Here is a 22,804-nt window from a genome sequence, read left to right on the forward strand (position 1 = left end):
TACCTAGTCCTTAGTAATATAATTTTCTAATTTGTTCGCCAATTCTTTTTTATTTCGAAAGGTCGGGGGACACGCTGACACATTAAAGCTGACATGCAGCACTTTAGGGTAAGGTTTGAGTTCTGAACGGACAGACTGTATATACAATAATAAAATTTGGACGTACATTTGTTGATTAGAAAATTCAGAATAATTATATATAATAATTGGAGTACGGCTGACTTAAACAAATAAATAAATATTTATTTATTTAAAATTCGGAATGTTAATTCAAGATGATTATTGAGTAATGCTATATACAGTCACTTTTACGTATTTCTTGCGCACTTCACTGATATGATTGACTGGATTAATTTTTTTTTAATACACAACCAATCATATCACTGGAGTGTACAAAAAAATCTATAAAAATAACTGCACATAAAATTTTTAAATTGAAAAATCTCCGATTCATTTCCACATCTTATCATCGAGCAACTTTAATATGTTTCCCACCATAACCCTTCACGGTCCTATGTATTTTCAACCGTCCACGCGGTTCATGTCATGACGGGGGCCATTAGATAGATCCAATGGTTGAAAATATGGAACTGCTAAGAGACAGCCCATATAAAAACGACCAAAAAATATCTATAATTCTCATGTTAATCTATCAGACCACCTTTCTCCACATCTCCCTCCATTATATTAATTATAAAATAATCAGCCAATCAATCAACTGAATTTTGAGACATCATGTCCTCTTTACTAGAATTTCTTATCTAGTCTTATTTACTAAACATATATTGAATTATTACTACACTCGATATGAAATTTAATAAAAAAATATAGAAAGTAAAAAGAATTATTTTACTGTATTTTATAGAATAGTCATGTTGCAATGATTTAAAATTCTAATATCACGTGATTTTAAGGGAGAATTTACGTATTGTTGATGTTGGGATTTATATTGTAATTTAGATTGCGGCAGCTATCTATAAATTATCATACGATACTTTACGAAAAGGTCACATGTAAATGACTGATGAAATGACTGAAATGCCCATACGCGGGTATCCAAATACTTTGGCAACGGTCAACTTTGTCTTCACAAAGCGGCTGTTTTGTGTATACATATATATTGTGCGATACAGATTGTAGACAGACGGTCATTGGTTAACATCAGTCTCCTGTTTGCTTGCTCGACTTATTAGGCCGGTCTGGTCTTGCTTACCATCTATGGATCTTCCCTTTTCATATTCGAGAACAATTCAAAACTAGTTTTTGTCCCAGCTTTCTTCATACCCTGCCGCCTCTCTTCGGGTTTGCCTCTCGTATCTTTTGATCTGTGGCTTCGTCTTTGCTTTGAGGTTAGCCATGGTTGTTTTAATCTTGTATATGCTGGATTCTTTCGCTTTAGATGTTTTTCTCAATATGGGTTTGTTTCATTTCTGCCTTTGGGGAATTGGGTCTCAAGCAATTCAATGCAATTGTGAGAATTTTAGCCCTTTCGCTTCTTGGGGTTTGGGTTTGTAACTGTTGTGCCAGGTTGGGATTGATTACTTTTTTTTTTTTTTTTTCCTTTTCAATTTGGTGAATTAGGTGATGAAAGATTTCTTTAATCCTCAGGAGACAGCAAAAACCTGAGCTTACATGTGTAGAGGACCTGGGAACGAATTGAACTTACATGTATAGTACGCACTTTTGAAGACTTGAAACTCGTTTGTATTTTCGTTTTGCATCGGAGTTTTAATTCATCCTATTGGAATTATATTGGATATTGAAGTCTCGCATTGGTTGGGTGCGATTGAACTTGCCTTGTTGAAGCTATTTAAAGTTATTGGTTGCTGTTTCGACTCCCTTAATTTCTCTCCTCGGTCAACTTGGTGAACTGAGTATCATGAAGATAGTCCAGCGATTTGAGCACTTGAACCCTTGAACTCAAAATATTATAGTGCAGGCGGCATTTCCACCTTTCTTCCTATCTGCTTTAAGTTCCGGGGCACAAGGGTTTCTATTTATGCATCTCCCTTTCAGTCCTTGATGCTGGTGACTAACAGAGAGAAGACAGATTTGATTATCATTTGTCTCTTGAACTTGGAGATTGAGTGCATTATTCGTTCATAATGGCTATAATTGTTTTAAGTCTGTTGTTATTGGTGCAATTGCCAAGAATATATGCCTCAGAATTTTTCCATTCAAAGGTCTGTGGCGCTGATCACATAGCCTATTCATATTCAAATGGTTGTGAACTGTTTTACATAAATGGGAACGCAGTTGACAAAGTTTTGTTCTGCGAGGCCCTCCAATCTTATCATGCAGATGGTTGCATATTTGATGGATACCTTGGAAGTAATCAATGTGAATCGGATCCTGCACTAGGTATATATCATATGATTTGTTGGTTTCTGGTTTAGAAATGTAATTTCATAATGTTTGGTAAAATCTTGCCATTATAAAGCATTTGCAGAATTTATAGCAAAAATTTTAGAACCTAAATCAAGTGTTTCGTTTTTGCAGCTGATTTGGTATTTAAGATCGGAAGAAAACTTTCACAAAAGGAGGTAAAGGAAGGACAGGGCAACCGCCACCAAAAAAATCGTCCCAATGGTCACAAACGACGGCTAACCCCAAGAATAGCTGGCATGGCAGGAACTGGAGTTGTGGTTCTGTGTTGTGTTTTCCTCTGTGCTTGCTTTCAAAGGAAAAAGAAAGCGACATCCCACACTGTTCTTGCTAAGGAGCCACATTCAAGTGAGTAGAATTGTTCATCACGAATCTTGTCATCTATGATAGTTAATAATTTCCTAGCCATGAATTGATATGGCTAACCTTCCTAGTTATCTTATATCTTTAATCTTTATCTTTAGAAGCAAGAGTCAATAAAAGGCTCTCAAGCTTGTACATTTAGACCATTTATAGTGTTCTGCAATTATGGTATTGTTCTCCACATTGTTCAAGCTTGGCTAGCTTGATCTGATGAAGTGTCCTTCCTTACTTTTTAAGGCTATAGTCAACTAATGAATATTTTTGTTCTTACAGTGGATTCAGTTTCTTCTTCTGATGCGATTTGTACTTCTGAAAAGATTCCAGCCAGTCCACGTCGAGGACCAGTATCACCTAGCCCTTCCAAATTCTCACTGTCACCAAAACTTACTAGACTTGGATCATTACATCTCACTTTGAGCCAGGCTACCAAAGCAACAGGCAATTTCTCACCCTCATTACAAATTGGTGAAGGAGGATTTGGAACTGTCTACAGAGCCCAGCTAGAAGACGGCCAGGTGGTTGCCATAAAGCGGGCAAAGAAGGTAGCATCGGTTCCATTAAATTATGTTGAATATACCACTTATTCAATCCATCTTTGGTAAATAAGAAACTTCGAAGTTTGATATTAATGGCAGAACTTACATTATGGGAAATCAAGAAGAAATTGTTTTGAACCTTTAAACTATTTAATGTGGTAGAGCATTCAGATCAAGAAAAGTACAACCACCTTTTGACTAGAGCTGCATAGCTGTCGCCAGCCTATGGAAGAACTTGATATCAGCATGAATTAAGAAATCAGATTTTACCTGCCCAGAAATAAAGGTTAAAATGAAGGAAACATCATGCAATGGGATATTCTTTGTGTTTAGCATCTCCTTTCAACTTGATTGATGAATGTCATTCAATCTTATTAAACTAAGTTGCAAGTTGTGACTTGGAAGCTAGTCAGTCTGGCTATGAGAGCCAGATGTTTGATTAGTTTTGCAATGGGTTCTTTTGAGTAGTTTTGCAAGGTCTTGTTTCGATGCTATAAAAAGTTTGTGTTGATATTTGCTCAGTGCCAATGTCACTTAAAGTTCATTCCGACTTTGCTTAAAGGGATTCCAATTATTAAGTCTCACGTCATCGGCTCCATCTAATTATTCAATTTATCATTCTGAAGGAGTTTCTTGTGTTTACATGAAATAATTGTGTAGGAACTCTTTGAGAGTCTGCGTACAGAATTCAGTAGTGAAGTTGACCTTCTGGCCAAAATTGATCACCGGAGTCTAGTCAAATTGCTAGGTTATATCGACAAAGGAAATGAACGCCTAATCATCACAGAGTATGTGCCAAACGGTACTCTAAGAGAACATTTGGATGGTAAGATTACTTTAATCATAAGATTGGCAAATATCTCAGTCCAAAACCCCATTGATGTCAACTGTCTTGCTGCTATCACTGGCAGGTCAGCGTGGAAAAATTCTGGATTTCAATCAGCGAATTGAAATTGCCATCGATGTTGCTCATGGCCTAACTTATCTCCATCAATATGCAGGTACCTAACATTCAGTTTAATTGATTTGTTTCTTGGATAATTGGAATTCTGTAAACTAATCCAAGTTGATCTATTCTTTGTTTTTTTTTTTTTTTTGGGGGGGGGGGGGGGGGGGGAGGAATGAAATTGGAATCTTCAACCTAGTGATTTTAGAATTTATACTGCATTCCCCATTTTCCTTACTGTTCCTTCATCTTCTCAACAAAGAAGTAGAATCTACCAGAATACTTTTGCTATAGAATACTAGACTTCACAATGTCCTAGTCTCAGTTTGGAGTGAAATATTATTTTTGTACATGATTATTCTCGTTATACATGGCTTTATATGTTACTCTTTTTTCTCTCTGTATTACTCCAACTGCATCATCAATAGGAGGGTTGTAGTGGTCTGTATCTATCACCCTGTACAGCTATTACACTGAGGAGCAATGATTTCCACAGTCAGTGGTTTCCATTCATCATGTAGACAACAAATGATGATAATAGTCTGTGGTTTCCATTCATCGTGCTTGGAAACATGAATGCTTGAAACCCCATGCTACTTGAGAGCCATGTTCCTCCGATCCTCTTCCAGACCTGCCTTTTGGGTGCATGCCTCATAATAGTCTGTCAAAAACATTTCTTATTCCAATGAGTCCATAATGTTCAGTCTGTGATTTAGACACCTTCATGTGTTCATGTGACATAGATATCCTATAGCCTATGTCATTTCTTTATTTATGTAATACTAATCGGCCAAATCTTTTGCTCATGTTGCTATAGAGAAGCAAATTATCCATCGGGATGTCAAATCGTCCAACATTCTTCTGACAGAGAGCATGAGGGCTAAAGTTGCTGATTTTGGATTTGCAAGGCTTGGTCCAGTGGAATCTGATCAAACACACATTTCTACTAAAGTGAAAGGGACAGTTGGCTACCTGGATCCTGAGTACATGAGGACCTATCAACTCACTACCAAGAGTGATGTTTACTCATTTGGGATTTTACTTATAGAGATTCTGACAGGTCACCGTCCTGTGGATATGAAGAAAACCCCTGAAGAGCGGGTGACACTTAGATGGGTAAGCATGTATTCTATTACATTCAGAGTTTTTTTTCCTGAAAAATAAATTATTTTGAGGTAGTTGTGGATACTTATCAAGTACTGTGGAACCTCATGTTACTCTCAGAACATGGGATAACAATTAATACATGTGAAACACTATGCCGATATGATGGAGTGTATCTTGTGGAAACACCAAAATTACATGACTTTGCCTCTATCAAATGATTTTTGGTGCAGGTGTAACCTGATCTGCAATCTGGAATTGATGAGGCCAAAGTCCTATCTCCTTGCCATATTTATTATTTTCAGCCTTCCACCCAACCTTACCCAGTTAAATCTAGTAATGTTGGCCGGACTGAGATTACCAAGACTTTAGGAAATGTAAATATTATATTTCCATTGGGAGGCTTGATTTGGTCCTACGATTAAGTTATTTCAGATGTTGGCTTGATTCTCTCATAACGCCAATGCAGGATACCGATGTCACTTTTATTGTTACTTTGTTGCTCAGTTATGCTTTCCACAAATATTAAAGTTACATTCAATTATTTAAGTTCTCAATGGATTTCATAATGTGCAGGCCTTTAACAAATACAATGAAGGAAGTGTGGTGGACTTGGTGGATCCTTTGATGGAGGAAGTTGTCGATTCAGAGGTACTTATGAAAATGTTTTCTTTGGCATTCCACTGTGCAGCACCGATTCGAGCTGATCGCCCAGACATGAAATCAGTGGGAGAACAGTTGTGGGCAATAAGGGCAGACTATCTTAAGAGTGCAAGGAGAGGGCAGTGACTGTAATTCGGGAGTTGTCATTTGTAAATCAATTGTGTTTTCTTCAGTGCTCACACGGCAAAGCAGATTTTTCCTTTGAACAAATCTTTCTTTTTTGTTCTTTGCTTTATTCTTAATTCTCGAACACGTGCGAAGATGTTTATTGTTTTTCAACTTCTCATCTCAAGGTAGTGCCTCATTATGACAAGCATTAAAAGGAAATGGGAGAGGCATTTGCTTTTTGAACTTTGCCATGCTGTCATGTAGAATCGAGAATGTATTAAGAGTTTTGCTTCCCTTGAACTTTGCTATGATGTCATATAAGAATCGAGAATGGTGTCATGGAGACACTTTCCATGGAAAAGCAGGCGGTGGAGAACGAGAATATGGGTTCGAGGGGAGCAAAATTCTATCCCTTAACCTCCTTTGTTTCTATGTTAGTCATGACAGCCTCGAAAGTTTAACTTGAATGATGAAAAGGGGCTAAGATATATTTATTAATGTGCCACCAGTAACCTTGGCCATCAAGAATCAATATTGAAAATAAAAAAATTTGCACTTTATTCTATAAACCTGGTTACCCTACATTTCACCTGCGTGCCAATATTCTCACTGCTGGGATCATTTTGCAATATTGCTGCATAACTCATCATCCGGAATCCGGATGATGCTCTATAGCCTCTAGAAGATAACAAAGTTCGAGAAATACTTCCCAAAAGTGGGCATTCATAATTTATTTTCCTGTAACATTGAGAATTATCACAACTAATGGTTCATGAAGCATACACTTCGTTCATTGCATCATCTAACGTATAAAATTTGATGACATAACAAAACATTATTTGTCCTCGTCTGCCCCTCTTCACCTCTAAATTTTATAAAGATTTTGTAAAAGAAGAAATCAAAGCTGGTCCTCTAATAATTCTGTAATCTGAGCAGCTCCAGTAAGACTATTTACAAACTTAATCTCATGGTTAAGCTTCAATGCTTGCTGAGGTGCTCTAAAATAATTTACTCAGAGCTGGGAACCGGAATCGTAATCTTTTCCAACGGCTCCTTACCAGCATAGGGTGCAAACTTAATATGTGCTCCGGCATGAAATCGTGCCTTGTCAATATGCCCACCACAGGGGATCTCTGCAATTGAGAAACAAGGCATTTAGATGCAGATAGTAAGTGAAATGCTACAGTGGAAATAATGATAATTAAGAAGTGTTTCCTCAGGGCCAAATAAGCAATAACAGCTCTAATGGTGTGGTAGCTACAATGCATCGTATCAGCCAAAACTGGCAGTAGCATTAAATTTAAATGGAAACTACTAGATGAATAATTTATTAGCACCAGAAATGAATGAAACTAGATGGATAAATAAGCTACCGTGAAAAGAGGAAAAAACTTAATTTTCTTGAAAAATATATGCCAAAGAAATATAACTCGACCAAGGAAGAGTAACATACATAATGAAAGGTATAAATCAGGAAGACAAACTCTTTGATTTTTAGGGTAAGAGACAACAATTGGCATATTATTCAAACATGGCATAGATTAAGTTGCATATGCTTAATGGAAAGATATCCATGCGTCAGGACTAAAACAAAAGGAAATAATGTAGCAGTACATGACCAAGGTCGAGTATGCAGAAAAGCATCAAACTTGTGCTAGAGCCCTATGTACGTGCATTGATTACACTATAACTTTGACCAGTATCAAAAACTTGTAACCTGTGTGTCTCAGACCACCTAATCACCCATGAAAGGTGTGAAATTGGGCAAACAATATAACACAATTACTTACGCTAGAGATCTTGGGAATCACCAGCAGGTGCCTTAAACCGACTTCTCGGAAAAGTAAGAGAGCCTTTGCTAGGGACATCGTCTCCACAACAGTATAAGGTGAAGCATTAGTAAAAGGATGTAAATCTATAAACATTTCCATCTCTTCCTCAGACAAATCTATATCTTCTATCTTTTCATCATTGCCTGAACTCCTCTTTGCAAAATCCCCTGCTGAAAACTGCTTAGAGGCGTTGAAGCCTCCTGTCAAGTCTGGGGTGGACAAGAAAGCTTTCTTCTTTAACAATGTAACAAGGTGAGCACGTAGGATTATACCAGACAAAACTGGACACTCAGAATGCGGAGGCTCATCAATTATAGGGAAGCCATTGTGCCTTGTAGTCCTAAGAACATGAACTATGTTACCAACCTTCTCGATTCCATGAAAGAGCTGAAGTGGGCCTGTGACCACGTCACCTACTGACAGCTGTCTCATATATGGCTCAGCATGAGTTTCAAGGTAAGGAAATCCCTTTGCTTTCATGATAAGGTCATAGATATTGCCATTGAAAGCATCGGCTACAGTCTTGGAGACAAGAAGTACCAGCATTATTAATGGCAGCAATAGCAGATTATTGGTCAATTCTAGGATAATTACACAGAGAGAAACTGTCATTCTCATAGACCCACCAAGAAGGGAGGCAGCACCCAGCACAGCATACAGTCCATGGTTAAGATTTGAGTGTGGGCCAACTAACATTCCAACAAAACGTCCATAGGATGCACCGGTAACAATAACAGGTACAAAGAGACCAGCAGGAGCAACCACCCCATAGCTAAAGATGCTTAAAAAAAAGCAAGTAAAAAAGAATATGAGAATTGAGGAGTGTTGGAACTCATTGTCGGTGCCTTTACTAAAAAGATTTCTAATAGCATCATCATTTGTGTTAAAAATGAGGCTGGCAAGATCGTTATAGTAACCAGGCGGGCATTGGAACTTCTTGTAGTTACCAGAGCGGCCTATTGTAGGGCAGGCCTCAGATGCATCAGCTGGACAAGGTCGGCAAGTTGCAAGCCATGGTAATCCAAACAGAAGACAAGATGTGAAAATGGAGATCGAGCAAGCAAGAAAAATTTTGTAACCAATGCTTTTTCTGAAAAAAGTCAAAAATATAAAAGTGATTTCAGATAATACGTTGCCACAACATTTTATAACACTAAAAATATTGTGCACATCACAAATCTGAAAAAAGGGGCTTACTCATTTATGAGACTGTAAATTCGGAGAACCTTCTCTAGAAGAAAATTATATAAACTTCCCAATATGCCCCCTATAACTCCAAGGGCAAGCACAGGAGGCACATCCTCAAGATGATATGAAACAGATTCTGAGTAGACATCAAACATTATCAGCCCCCCTGTACCAAAGAGCCCACATTTTCCACTTAAACAAAGATCAATGAAAGCACGGAGTACAAGTGCCACAACAGCTGTTGTGAAGAAAGATCTCCATAGAAGGGCACTTCTCCACCTGTAGAACAGAACTCGGTGCTTAGTATTTTATGGAATAAAGATGCTTTCATTTGGCATTTTCACCCTTTAACCTGCACCAACACATACAAGTTGAATAGCAAATAGACATTTTGGCATGATTTAGGACAAGATGATGAGACCATGACCAGTGCGTACGACAAAACAATTAGCGTACACACATCTATGCATGTATACCAAAAAAAGCAGACAGATACACACCAGAAGGGGCAACCAGCTTGCTACTAAAGCCTTTAGGAGGTCTTACTAGAGACCTTAGGGATCAAATACCAGCTTCGTCAAAATGGGAGAGGGCTAACTCTGTTGCTTTGTCCATGACACGAAAAACCATCACCTTGCCATATATAATGCAGGAAAAACTACAAAGTACGGAACAGGTAACAAGCTCTTCTTTTTAGTGTGTTAGACTAAAATAAAATAAGTGTACCTCCCCCAAAGGGAGTATTAGAGCATAAATATTTGACATTCATGTCTGAAATGTTCTGAAATGTTTGCACATATATAGGCTTCATTCCATCCATAAACAAAAAAGAAAATTTTACTATATAATTGTTAAATTCCAGGTTTTGCACCAGATCCGATCACCACATGAAAAATTGAGATACATTAAATTACTATGATGTACAGAACAAACAAGATCAGATAAATATGTTAAAATACCAAGATGCCATCTCTTCAAGAGCAAATAGCACACCACCAACAGGGGCACGGAAAGCGGCAGCAATTCCAGCTGCTGATCCACATGTAACAAGATCTCTTCGGTCTCGGTCATTCTTGAAAAAGCGTAACCATCCCCATGTTAAACCATATTTCTTTGACCCACCCTGACCTAGCAATGATGCGATACATGCACCAGTATGGACCATGGGCCCCGCCTTTCCCACAAGAAGAGATGATGATACAGCAGAAATGCTGCCGACTATCTGTTCATTGAGCAGGAAAAAAAAAATAATAATAAGACACCCTCACCATTCTCCAAAACAAGGACTAAATGGATTTCTGCAAGAAACATATTGAGCTTGCCAAATGTCTAAGATTTTTTAAACTCTCGAGCATTCAACTGCCTGATGGTTGGCAACATTTGAACTCAATGTCTGTAGAAGAATGCTATATTGGTAAAAATAGTAATTCCACAACTTCAACTGGAAGTAGGCAACTTGAGTTTCAAAGCTAATCAAAGTATCAAACAGCAGGCCCAACACTTAGGTTGTAGAGATGCACATACCGAATGCCTTCTTTAGGAAAGTTTAAAGGTTTAACTTACTAATATTTGAGGGTTTTCATCGCAGTCAACACCTCTTAACACAAGTAGCTGATTCAAGATTAGCATTGGAGAAATGCTTCTTATCTATTTAGTAGATTCGTATTAGAAAATGTCATATACTATAAATATCACGGAGTAGCTGATTCAAGAAAGTAGGCAAAAATTAAAATACCTAGACTTGTGTTTATCAGATAATATATAAATAAATAAATAAAACTAATTCAGCAACCCCACGCCTCCGGTCTCGTTGTAAAAGGAAAGGAAAGCAAGCCATAGAATCAAAATACTTGATAAAAATATCAGAAACATAAAATATTCCCTACCTTAACAACCAAAGTCCGTAACGTAAATATTCCAGGCGCATCCACGCCGTTCAGGTATGCTTTAACTTCCGGAATACCCGAACCGGAAGCCGCCGGCGCTATAAAAGCCGTAATTATAGACGCAAACAGAGTCAGAACGAAATTAGACATCGAAAATACAAGAAATGCCATTCCAAACCTGCCAAGACATTTCCCCCATCAATAGCTTCCCCAGAGCTCATCAAAACAAAACAAAACAAAAAGAGAGAGCAGAGTCCCATTTTTCAACAATCATTCTCTTTTATTTGTCTCGGGAAAATTTTAACAGTTTCCACCGAGCCAATCAGAACCAAAGTGCAAAATTTAGATGGAAATTAAATAACACCTGCGCTCCAACATCATGTTAGAAGTAACGACGAACTTCATGCCGGCGAGATTTTCGACGGCGAGGTTATTGCAAAAGCCGACGAGGCTGACAATCAAACCGATGAGGAAGCACAAGAGCCACTTCATAAACGTGTATTGGAATATCTGCAACTTTCCCCGGCTCCTCCAGTCCTGCTTGAACAGCTCATTCTCGAATATCCTGCAATTTTTCCATTTTTCAAATAAATAAAAAAAACATTTTATCAAGCAATCACGATTCGCCCATGTCGAAGAAGAAGAAGAAGAAGAAGAAGAAAGTGTTTGGAACATACTCGTAATCAAGGCTCTCGATGGGACAGACATTGACGCCGACGATGGCGACTTGGGAGGAGGAGTTGGGGACGGATCGTAGGCCGGAGAGCAAGGGGACGGTGACGGAGTCCTCTGGGTCGGCATTGGGATCGGCCGTGCTGATGATGAATCTTGACATGCTTCTTTAGAGTGATTCAGTTGAACACCATCTGGATTCTGCTCTGAACTCTGCACACAGAGTCGAGAGAGCGCGAGACAGAAAGAGAGGGTCAAAGCTGATTCTGAGTTTCAACCTCTCACGTTTTGAGACGGAGGTGGTTGTGTCCGTGACGAAGTGTGATTCTAGTTTTCTTTTCCTTTCTTTTTAATAAATAAAGTGGTAACGAGTGATGAGTGTTTGGTAATTTAGATAGTCGTCTATAATTCTGAATAATATTAATTTTTATTTTATTTTTTCAGTAAAAAAGATAAAGTGCGGGAACAGGATAATTATTTTAAGTCGATGCAGAGCCAATTTAATAAAGTATTTATGTGAAATTATTTAATTTTAAAAATAAATTTTAAATTTAATAAATCAAATTATAAATTATTTATGATATAAATATCTTTAAATAAAATTATTTTTCATCTATAATAAACTTAAAATTAATAAATACTGGCTTGACAAATTGTTAAGGTTCGAGATTTTGAATAGACAATGCTAGGGATCTTATTGGGGGATCCCGTTAACTTGTCCCGTTGAGCTTTTTTTTTTTTTAATTTTTTTTTTACACAAAGATTAAGAAAATTATATTTAATTATATTATAAATTTTATTATTTTTTTAAAATATTTAAAAGTGTTAAAAAAATTATATGAAAAAAATAAAAAATAAAAGCACTTTTTAAATATTTTTCTCAAATTATTTTTTTAATACTTTTAAATATTTTGAAAAAATAAATAAAATTTACAATATAATTAAACAACATTTTCTTAATTTTTTTGTAAAAAAGATTAAAAAAAAAAATGATGAGCATGACAAATGAACGGGATCTCCAAATGGGATCCCTATCATTTTTCATTTTAAATAGTCCAATAATAATTCCTGGAAATTATATTTTCAAAAATTATTAATAATTATAATATTACCGAAAGATAAAAACAAGAAGAACGAGAGACTCGGCACTGACTTTACGTGAAGCCGTGGGAACTGATCATTTTGACCAGGAAAATGTTTAGCCTCTTAATGTATTTATTTTTGTTTTTTTTTTTAATATTTAAAAAAATTACTACAACTGAATTTATGTATGTTTTTAATATTTAAAAAAAGAAAAACAAAAAAATTATTAGATAATTGTACAAATATCGTATATATATTTTTTAAAAGTAAAATTTATTATTAAAAAATTAATTTTTTATATATTTTTTACAATTTTCTATTTATTTTAAATAAATATAAAATATTTACATAATATAATTTTTTAAAAAATAAAATTTATTGGATAAGTTGAGGGTGCTGTCGTGCTGGACAGCAGTCATTGACAATGAATGTGCTGTGCTGTTACTTTTATTTTCGGTAGTTGAAGGAGTATATATATATATATATATATATATGTGGGTAATGATACAGTTTTTATCTTATTATTATTTATTTATTACTTTTTTTGTATTTAAAATTTTTATTTTTTTTTATTTTTTTAAGTATTTTTTAACATTTTTAATCATTAAAAAAATTAAAAAATATTCAACTTTACCAATAATCACTTTTTTAATTATGAAGTAAAAAAATTTAAAAAAAATAATAAAATAATAATAAAAAGATTATAGAAGAGTGATAAGACTATCATTATTCTATATATATATATATATATATATATATCCACAGCAGTCCTCGGGATTTCCTACTCTTTTTCTATTTTATATTAATTTTGCATTTGTATTTTTCTATTTTATTATATCCTAATTAATCCCAATTCACAAAACTAGTAATATCTTGATTTTTACCCAATTACCAAATACTCGTTCATTTTAAGCTGATTCATTAATTTGGCAGATTCATTTATGTCTGCTGCGATATATTGTAAATATATATATATATATATATATATTAAGAATGTTATCATTGCGAGATTAAAAATTTAATCAAATTAATATTTAATAATAATAAAATTTCAAATAATCAACTGTTGATTTAAAAATTTTAATTAATATTTCTATAATCAAAATAGTAATAAAAATCAAATATTAATTTTTTCAAACCACAAAATCTAAAATTTATGAAAAGAAAAAAAAAAAAAAAGAAAAGAATGGAAAGGAGAGTAGGGTAGGCAGAGTGGCAGACGCCCTGCCATCAATACTTTTATGTCGTGTTTATCCATTTCCTGAGGAAAAGAAAAAGAAAAAGAAAAATTTGCTATTATTTTGCAGCATATATAAAATAATAATAATAATAGAAAAGAAAAAAAAAAAACATCAGTTATGTTTTGTACGTAAATGTTTGTACTGAGACAAATGATAGGAGGAAACTTCCGATATGGGACTCTTTTTAGCGTAATCAAAAGGCTGGTAGGTGGCTTCCAGACCTTTCTCTCATTTATAGCCTAAGGAAGAGACAGCTCAATTAAGAACAGAATCAATTTTCGAAATTGTGAAACTTTACCACATTATTAACATTACTCCGTACTCATTCAGACCCGTTTATTTTTTTATTTTTTTAATGATCTAAGCTTTTAACCATTCTTGCTAATGAAGATAAAGTCGGGAAACTTGAAGAGAAATAGTCAAGGAAGCCATAATTTGGTTTTTCTTTTTGTTCCCACCGGATGTTTGAGAATAAGATCTCCACTAAATTAATTTTTTATAAGGAAACTTTAGACAGAATTTAAGGAAAAGTTTCCTTGATCTGAATTTGATGATTCCTGTGAGTCTTGCAATTCTTTCAATGTCGAGACCTTCTAGGACCTAGGTGAGATACATCGTAATGGCAAGAACAAATATCATTTTGGAAGTATCATGATGTTCTAAGTTTCTTAGAAAATGTGTGTACCGAATTTCTCGAAGTATATGTTTTGAATTGTGATAAGAAATACAACTTTTATAATAAAGCTTTACTATTAAAAATATGCTTCAAACCGATGTATGGTAATAATGATTAATGAACCTAAATTGTTTTTAAAGTTAGTTAGGATAGTTTTTAATACATATAGCGTTATTTGGATAATCTTTTGAAAAAAATATTTAGTTTATTTTTATTTTTTTAAGTGGACTTCAGTTTTCTTTATCTGTTTATGTATACCAAACATACTATTTTTTTTAAAGAAATTTGTAACCAGCAAAAGAACTTTTAAGCATTTAAATTCAAATCAAAGAAGGCAAAATCTTAGTTATTTCTTTCGATTTTAGTGTTGAGAAACTTGCCCCAAATTCAATATGCTAAATATATACAGTAAAAACTTAAAAGCATAAATATTTTGAAATTAAGGCTGATATGGTTGAATTCTTGACATTAATTTTGAAAAATAATGATTGAATTAGATTAAAAATTAGATAATTAAGTGTTAGGGCTTTTTCTCCCGAGCCCAGAGTCTTGAGTCCAATGTTGTAAGAGGCCCAAGCCTACCGGGCAATCCATCGACCCCGTTCCTAACTGATAGGAAAAGGCAATTACCACCTAAAAAGTGCGGAAAAATAATTTCGGTGCAAAAGATGAGAGAACATGACATATCAAAAAGAACTGAGTCCCAGATAATCTTAAGTAGAAAGGAGAGCACAAACCACGAGGAATTCTCGATCCTCTAGTAGAAGAAGAAGGAAGAATCATACGGTATGCATCATTTGGTAGGACAAGACAGAGGGTCACACCGCATTAAATACACATTTAAAGGGCCACATCACATTAAAGACACTCTCTCCAAGAGCCACATTGCATTAAAAGGGCCTACAGGAAGGACGTGTCCTCCCCTACCGCAAAGCATGGGTGTCTGACTCCATGAATTAAGTATAAAAACGACTCACAAATATCGAGATAAATGTTAGACTTTATGAATTCTCTTTACTCTATTATGCACTTCTCTAAGATGAAATTGACTTTAGTATAGAAGACTTCCCAACCAGCATCACGCCTACTACTTCACAATATTTTTTTTGTGCTCACAAGCTTGAGACCAAATATTCAAATAGCTGATAACCTAATTTAAAAGTGTACAAAACACGAAATTGCCATTAAGAGTTTAGATAATCTTAATCCGGCACGAAACACTTTCATTGGTAATGCCAAAACGACACAAACAACCAGCGTGGATACAAATGCTGTGAGCTTTTGGACAAAATTATCCTTCAAATCGATTAAATGAATGGAACCCATCCATCATATTCACAGAGGCTTGAACTTATGTACTGTCAACTAAAAATACACACAAGAATCAATACGAGAGCGCACTATCTCACCGAATAAAAGGCTTTTTTAAGTAAAATACACGTGGCCCAATCGTACTCCTATGTATCCAAATCACGTTGTTTTCTTAGAAACGACGAAAGAGATTTTTTCATAGTTTTTTTAGTATGTATTTAGATTATGAAAGAAATTATAAATTACGTTTCGTAAATGGTAATGCACAAAAGTTAATTTTATTTAAAATTAAATTTGGTCACAGACCCCTCGTGCTATACCCGACTTCAGATTATAAATTACCTGTTGTAAATTGTATTGAATAAAAACTAATTTTATTTAGATTAAAAAAGAGATGATATCGCATAATTTCGTCAATTTGATTTAAAGTTAATTTTACTACGACAATTTCTTAAGTTTGATAATAGTATAATTATGTGTCTTTTAGATAGTGAGTTAAGATGAAAATTAAATAAAATATTATTAGAATATTATTTTTAATATTATTATTATTTTAATATTTAAAAAAAATAAATTATTTATTATATTTTGTTTAAAAATTTAAAAAAATTGTAATAATAAAATAAGATGAAATAAAATATTCTTTGTATCTAAACAGAGCCTTAGAACTACGAAGTTTTTTTTTTTTAAATTTTCAATTATTAAGTACTGTTGAGTCTGGTCCACACCGCTCGAGCGGAGGCATTAGCCGCTGGAGCGAAATCAGACAAATTCGAACGCTCGATAGTGAGCTCAAGCGGATGCGGAAGGAAGTTTCGCTCGAGCGGAGGCATTGGCCGCTCGAGAGAAGTCAAGCAGAGTTGAACACTTGATGTCAGCTCGACAGTGAGCTTGAGCGGATGCGGGAAGGAAGTTCTCTTGACGTGCGCTCGACACGCCACTCAAGCGAACATGCATTTTAGGGTTTTTTCTGCCGTTTGACTATATATATGATTATTATATCATATGGCCGTACTGTAGAAATACTGTGGACGTACAGTGATTGATCCATCTGATGGCTGGAGATGAATTGAAGGCATCAGGGATCAAGAAGTTTGATGGCAAGGATTTTGGATACTGGAGGATGCAGATAGAGGATTACCTTTATGGGAAGAAACTTCATCTTCCACTATTAGGAAAGCAACCGGAAAAGATGAATGATGTCAATTGGAACCTGTTAGATCGACAGGTTCTGGGGGTTATTCGATTAACCCTGTCGAGATCCGTTGTACACAATGTCATCAAGGAGAAGACGACTGTGGATCTCATGGCGGCTTTGTCAAGTATGTATGAAAAGCCGTCAGCGAATAACAAGATACATTTGATAAAAAAGTTATTTAATTTGAAAATGGCAGATGGTACATCTGTTGCACAACATCTGAATGATTTTAATACTATCACAAATCAATTGTCGTCTGTTGAAATTGAATTTGATGATGAGATACGTGCACTGATCCTATTGGCTTCACTGCCAAATAGTTGGGAAGCCATGAGAATGGCTGTCAGTAATTCTGCTGGTAAATCTAAATTGAAATATGATGATATTCGTGATTTGATTTTGGCTGAGAATGTGCACAGGAAAGATTCATGCGAGATCTCGAGTTTGAGTTCAGTTCTAAATGTTGATTCTCGAGGGAGATCATAAGACAAAAATTCAAATAGAGGAATATCAAAATCAAAGTACAGGGGCAAGAGCAAGTCGATACCTGGTCAGTAGGCAACTTGCTGGAATTGTGGCAAAGCTGGCAACATAAAGAATAACTGTAAAAACCCTAAGAAGACCGAGAATGATAGTGCTAATGTGGTAATTGAAGAAGTACAAGATGCACTATTGCTTGTAGTTCACAGTCCAGTTAATGACTGGATACTGGATTCAGGAGCTTCCTTCCATACATCTTCCTACCGGGAGCTAATGCGGAACTATGTTGCAGGTAATTTTGGGAAGATGTATTTGGCTGATGGAGAGACTTTGAACGTAGTGAGGATGAGAGACATTGATATTCCACTCCCTGGCAAGAACAAATGGACCTTACAAAAGGTCAGACACATTCCTGAGTTAAAGAAAAATCTCATTTCTATTGGGCAGCTCGATGAGTGTGGTCATTCAGTGGTGTTCTCAGATAGCACCTGAAAGGTCACAAAAGGGGCATTGGTACTGGCTCGGGATAAGAAAACTGGAACACTATATATGATTACTGGTTTGATTGACACTATTGTTACTACCGTTACAGAGAGCACAACAGATTTGTGACATTACGGGCTTGGCTATATGAGTCAGAAGGGTATGAAAGAATTTCTGTCTAGAGGCAAGCTACCAGAACTGAAGTCAGTTGATTTCAGTATGTGTGAAAGTTGTGTTATAGGGAAACAAAAGAAGGTCAGCTTCTTGAAAAGTGGCATGACGCTTAAGATAGGAAGATTGGATCTTGTGCACACAAATGTGTGGGGTCCTTCCCCAATGGCATCTCTTGGAGATTCTTGCTACTATATCACGTTCATTGATGACCACAGTAGGAAGGTATGAGTTTATTTTTGAAGTATAAATCTGATGTATTTAATGTGTTCAAAATTTAGAAAGTCATGGTTGAAACAAAGATAGACTTGAAACTGAAATGTTTGAACTCTGACAATGGTGGTGAGTATGTCGATGGTGGGTTCAAGAAGTATTATGCAGCTCTAGGTATCAGAATGGAGAAGACCATTCCTGGGACACCACAGCAAAATGGAGTTGCTGAGCGTATGAACAAAACCATTAATAAGCGTGCTAGAAGCATGAGGTTGCACGCTGGACTACCACCCACTTTCTGGACAGACGTAGTCAGCACTGCCGTTTACTTGATAAACAAAGGGCCATCAGTTCCACTGGATTGTGGATTGCCTGAGGAGGTTTGGAGCAAGAAAGAGGTCAAATTTTCTCACCTTAAAACTTTTGGTTGTCTTTTTTATGTGCTTATTGATTCTGATGCTCATAGTAAACTTGAGATTAAGTCAAAGAAATATTATTTCATTGGATATGAAATGCTCAACAGATTCGAACGCTTGATGTTAGCTCGATAGTGAGCTTGAGCGGATGCGGAAGGAAGTTTCGCTCGAGCGGAGGCATTGGCCGCTCGAGCGAAATCAGGCAGAGTTGAACGCTCGATGTCAGCTAGACAGTGAGCTCGAGCGGATGCGGGAAGGAAGTTCGCTCGACGCGCGCTCGACACGCCGCTCGAGTGAACATGCATTTTAGGATTTTTTTCGCCGTTTGACTATATATATGATTATTATATCATATGGCCGTACTGTAGAAACACTGTAGACGTACAGTGATTGATCAATCATTATAGTGTGATATTCCTCAATAATAAATCATTCGTAGTTTCCGTCGACGTAGGTAATTTGCTGAACCATGTAAATTTTGTATTGTGTGTGATTATTTTCTCGTTCTATATTTTTTTTCAATTTATTGTCATCATTTTTCACAACATTCAATAACATTAAATAAAGCCAATATATTATCTATGGATAATCCAATTCACATGATGAAAGTCGATTAATAAAATATGTACTTAGAATATAAAGTGCATTTTATTTTATTTTCTTATAAATACTTTACACCCAACACAGCTTTGGTCACCTGAAAATAATAAAGTTTTTATTTATTTATTTTTAAATAAACATGCCCTTTTGGCTTTTTCTAGGCAATTCTAAGGGAAGCCTCCTTTTGTCCTTTGCACCTATAAAGTTAGCAAAAGGATTTTTTTTCTTGTGTCTTGATGTGCTCAAAATGCGTGCTCAATCATAATTTAATCCTCCATGTACTCTCTCCCCAATTTAATAACTGAAAAAAATAAAACAATTTCAATGAAAGACATATGGCTTAATTGTACAACAAAGAAAGGTATCAATTTCAAATCTTGGCACATTTTATGAGATTCTTCAGAGTTTAGAAAATTTTTAAAATAAACTTTTGGATTCATTCTAATTTTAAAAATAAAAAAGATAAATAATTGTGGTTATTAGCTTGTTTAGAATTTAGTTTTAAATATAAATTAATAATTAGGAAAAAATATATCACAAAAGAAGGAAAAAATAAAAAATAAAAAAAATGAGAAGGTTTACGTCCTTATATCAGAAGTGGCATTTAAAAGACAGTTTATGCAACTTTACTTGTCACATCACGTTGTGAAATTACCATACTGCACCATGCGCGCCCCAACCTACGGGGTTGACTGTTTGTTAGATGCTTGACAAAAATTTTATTTTAAAATTTCAATTTAGGATTTATTAGGTTTATTTGATCCCAATCTTTTTATTTGCTAAGAAGTTAGTTTAGAACATGTTAGGGATTGTAGCAGGAGTCTTAACAAGTGTTTAAATAATTTTATAATATTTTTAATAAAAAAATATATTGTTTACGTGTTACATATTAACGTACTTTTGATATCAAATAAGTTAAAAAGTATATTTAAGGAAAAATATTATTTTTATGTTTTTTCTCAAACGTATTTTTAGAAATAATGCAGAACGTAATTCAAATTTTAAAAAAATTATTAATAAACGGAAATATCTATATAATTTTAAGATAATTATAATTTTAAAATTTTTAAAAATATGAGTATAATCTCTAAAAATTTAAATAATCGTCACTTCTATTTCAGAAATCACTTTTTTTTAATTTGTTTCTAAACAAATATAACATGTTTGAAAGTACTAAACAGAAAATAACTTTTTAATAGTAAAACTTATTACTTATGTTATAAGTTACAAATTCTAAATTTATAAATTATATTTTTCAGCACAATCCCAAACATGCATATAGTTTGATGGTTTAATGATATATGATTCAATTTTTTAAAAGATAAATATGAATTTGAAATATCTCATCCTTTAAAAAAAAAAAAAAAAAAAAAAAAAAGAGACAGAAGTTGTTATCGAATCTCAATCAACTTTAGCACATAAGAGACAACCTCAATTCTAGCATCAAACAAGTTCGGATCATTTAAGAAGTTTCCCAACAATGTACACATTGCATGGGGGGAAGTCTCAACAGTTTTGGAATTACATATGGGCACGCAATTTCTGCTCTTGGAATCAGCCGAAAACGATGGTACTTTCATCAGTTTCATGTTTCTCTCTCTACTGTTAGTACAAATTTTTGGTTGCCACGTCACTCGACGTGGAAGGATGTAATACAAGAATGTTTATAGCATGGAAACTTATCCGAAAGAAAGTAGTATAGCATATCATATGGTCATCCTAATGCTCGAGTTAATTTTAAAAGAGGGAATATTATGTGGCCATCTCTCGTCCATGCACTTGTTCACAGAAAGCAACTCTCGCGTTTTCTAGACTTAGAATGAATTGATGGGATTTATATATTCTTATAATAATATGTATAAAAACTTTTTTATACACTCGATTAATAAAATTGATGGTATCAATTTTTTTAATATAAAATAATTATTTTAATTAAATACATCAATTAAATATATAAAAAATATACAAAAATGACTATATATAATAAAAAATTAAATTTTATTATAAAAATTCATTTTTTTTAATAAAAGGCTTATATAAGGTTTTTATATTTAAAGTTTATCCTAACATTGCTCATCTTCTTATACTAAACACTAGCACTAGCACCTCATTAGCCTACAACTTCAAATAACTACGATTAGGGATAGACAGTTTGATTTAAAGGCTTATTTGGACACAATGAAAATTCTCATATGTTTTAAAATTTTTCATAATTTTATTATTGATCATCACTCAAACATAAAATATTTTTTCATTTCAAGTATTTAGCTTTTGAATCTAATCATTATTCAAATACAAAAATCAATACAACTTTTACAAATTTTAAAACAAAAACTATATTGAAAAATTAAATCTTATTTCTCAAAATTTAATGAAACATATTTAGTTAAACCATTTTACTATTATTTACAAAATCTTGATATACTCCAAGTGTCTAAACATGTATTCCCGTTTAGATATAAGAAGTGTTTTATTTTATTTCATCAAATCTTATCTCATCATTATAATTTTTATAAATTTTCACATAAAATATAATAAACAATTCAAAATTTTTAAATTCTAAAATAATAATAATATTAAAATATAATATTTTAATAATATTTTATTTAATTTTCATTTCAACTCGTCTCCATCCATATAGCGTTTTGAAATTGAGAATATAAGGTCACTCAAAAGCGAAAGGTTGTAAAAGTCATTTTAGGTCGGTCAGAAGCTAATCCTAATAAATCATTAATGTTGAGTCTGTCCCCAACGGCCCAGCAAGCCAGTAATGTACAGTCTATTAAAACCCAAAACCGCAGCTTTAGACTTTGTTTCCAGGCCTCGTTATAGCTTTGCTTGGTACTCCAGGATTGGGGCCCAAGCCCCAAGGCCCTGGCTCTGCAACATTATACACTGTTCTCACTTCTCCCACCTTTTCGCTTCAAAGATTTCACTTTTTTTTAATAAAATACTAATCATTATTCGCAATTCAACTCTTTTGTTTTACAATATAATAATATATATATATATATATTTTTTCTAGTTAGAAGTATTATATTAATACCAAGCTAAACATAACTTAAAAATGACAAAATCGACGCACATCACATGTTAACATCAATCAAATCATTTTAAAGAGGTAGTTTATTGTGTTAGTTTTCCCTTGTTATTATGTTAATTTAATATTTAGATTGATTTTACTCATCATTATTTATTATTTTACTTACTCAATATTGAGACATCTCAGCGTACTGCACAAAGGAATAC

At 34.2% G+C, this 22,804-nt stretch overlaps 2 protein-coding genes across 3 annotated transcripts; one reads left to right on the top strand and one right to left on the bottom strand.

The window, feature by feature from the left end:
* The first annotated feature begins 1,114 nt into the window (after window positions 1–1,114).
* Window positions 1,115–6,351, top strand: LOC122305189 (calmodulin-binding receptor-like cytoplasmic kinase 3). 2 transcript variants are annotated; one of them, XM_043117542.1, is made up of 8 exons: window positions 1,115–1,349; window positions 1,582–2,361; window positions 2,500–2,733; window positions 3,022–3,290; window positions 3,945–4,110; window positions 4,196–4,285; window positions 5,048–5,346; window positions 5,911–6,351. In XM_043117542.1, exons 2-8 carry the CDS (start codon window positions 2,106–2,108, stop codon window positions 6,121–6,123), a joined length of 1,527 nt encoding a protein of 508 aa, XP_042973476.1. In that variant the 5' UTR covers window positions 1,115–1,349; window positions 1,582–2,105; the 3' UTR covers window positions 6,124–6,351. The 2 variants fall into 2 exon arrangements, with proteins under 2 accessions (XP_042973476.1, XP_042973477.1); XM_043117543.1 differs by having other exon boundaries at window positions 1,609–2,361.
* A 448-nt stretch (window positions 6,352–6,799) lies between these two features.
* Window positions 6,800–12,023, bottom strand: LOC122305188 (putative chloride channel-like protein CLC-g). Its single transcript, XM_043117541.1, has 7 exons — window positions 11,689–12,023; window positions 11,376–11,576; window positions 11,012–11,189; window positions 10,085–10,347; window positions 9,135–9,404; window positions 7,896–9,027; window positions 6,800–7,238 (listed from the first exon to the last, which is right to left on the bottom strand). The coding sequence occupies exons 1-7, from the start codon at window positions 11,844–11,846 to the stop codon at window positions 7,104–7,106; spliced, it is 2,337 nt and encodes a 778-aa protein (XP_042973475.1). The 5' UTR covers window positions 11,847–12,023; the 3' UTR covers window positions 6,800–7,103.
* Between the last annotated feature and the right edge of the window lie 10,781 nt (window positions 12,024–22,804).

This window comes from Carya illinoinensis, chromosome 3, assembly GCF_018687715.1.
Source record: "Carya illinoinensis cultivar Pawnee chromosome 3, C.illinoinensisPawnee_v1, whole genome shotgun sequence".
NCBI classification, from domain to species: Eukaryota; Viridiplantae; Streptophyta; class Magnoliopsida; order Fagales; family Juglandaceae; genus Carya; species Carya illinoinensis.

What these genes read in the sequence shown, in the direction of transcription:
- LOC122305189 (XM_043117542.1), top strand. Translation starts at nt 2,106, where the DNA reads ATGGCTATAATTGTTTTAAGTCTGTTGTTATTGGTGCAATTGCCAAGA. An exon ending in TGCTAAGGAGCCACATTCAA is followed by an intron (nt 2,734 to 3,021) that starts GTGAGTAGAATT and finishes TTGTTCTTACAG; the next exon opens with TGGATTCAGTTTCTTCTTCT. An exon ending in CCATAAAGCGGGCAAAGAAG is followed by an intron (nt 3,291 to 3,944) that starts GTAGCATCGGTT and finishes ATAATTGTGTAG; the next exon opens with GAACTCTTTGAGAGTCTGCG.
- LOC122305188 (XM_043117541.1), bottom strand. Translation starts at nt 11,846, where the DNA reads ATGTCAAGATTCATCATCAGCACGGCCGATCCCAATGCCGACCCAGAG. An exon ending in TACGGACTTTGGTTGTTAAG is followed by an intron (nt 10,348 to 11,011) that starts GTAGGGAATATT and finishes CTCAATGAACAG; the next exon opens with ATAGTCGGCAGCATTTCTGC. An exon ending in CTTGAAGAGATGGCATCTTG is followed by an intron (nt 9,405 to 10,084) that starts GTATTTTAACAT and finishes TCTGTTCTACAG; the next exon opens with GTGGAGAAGTGCCCTTCTAT.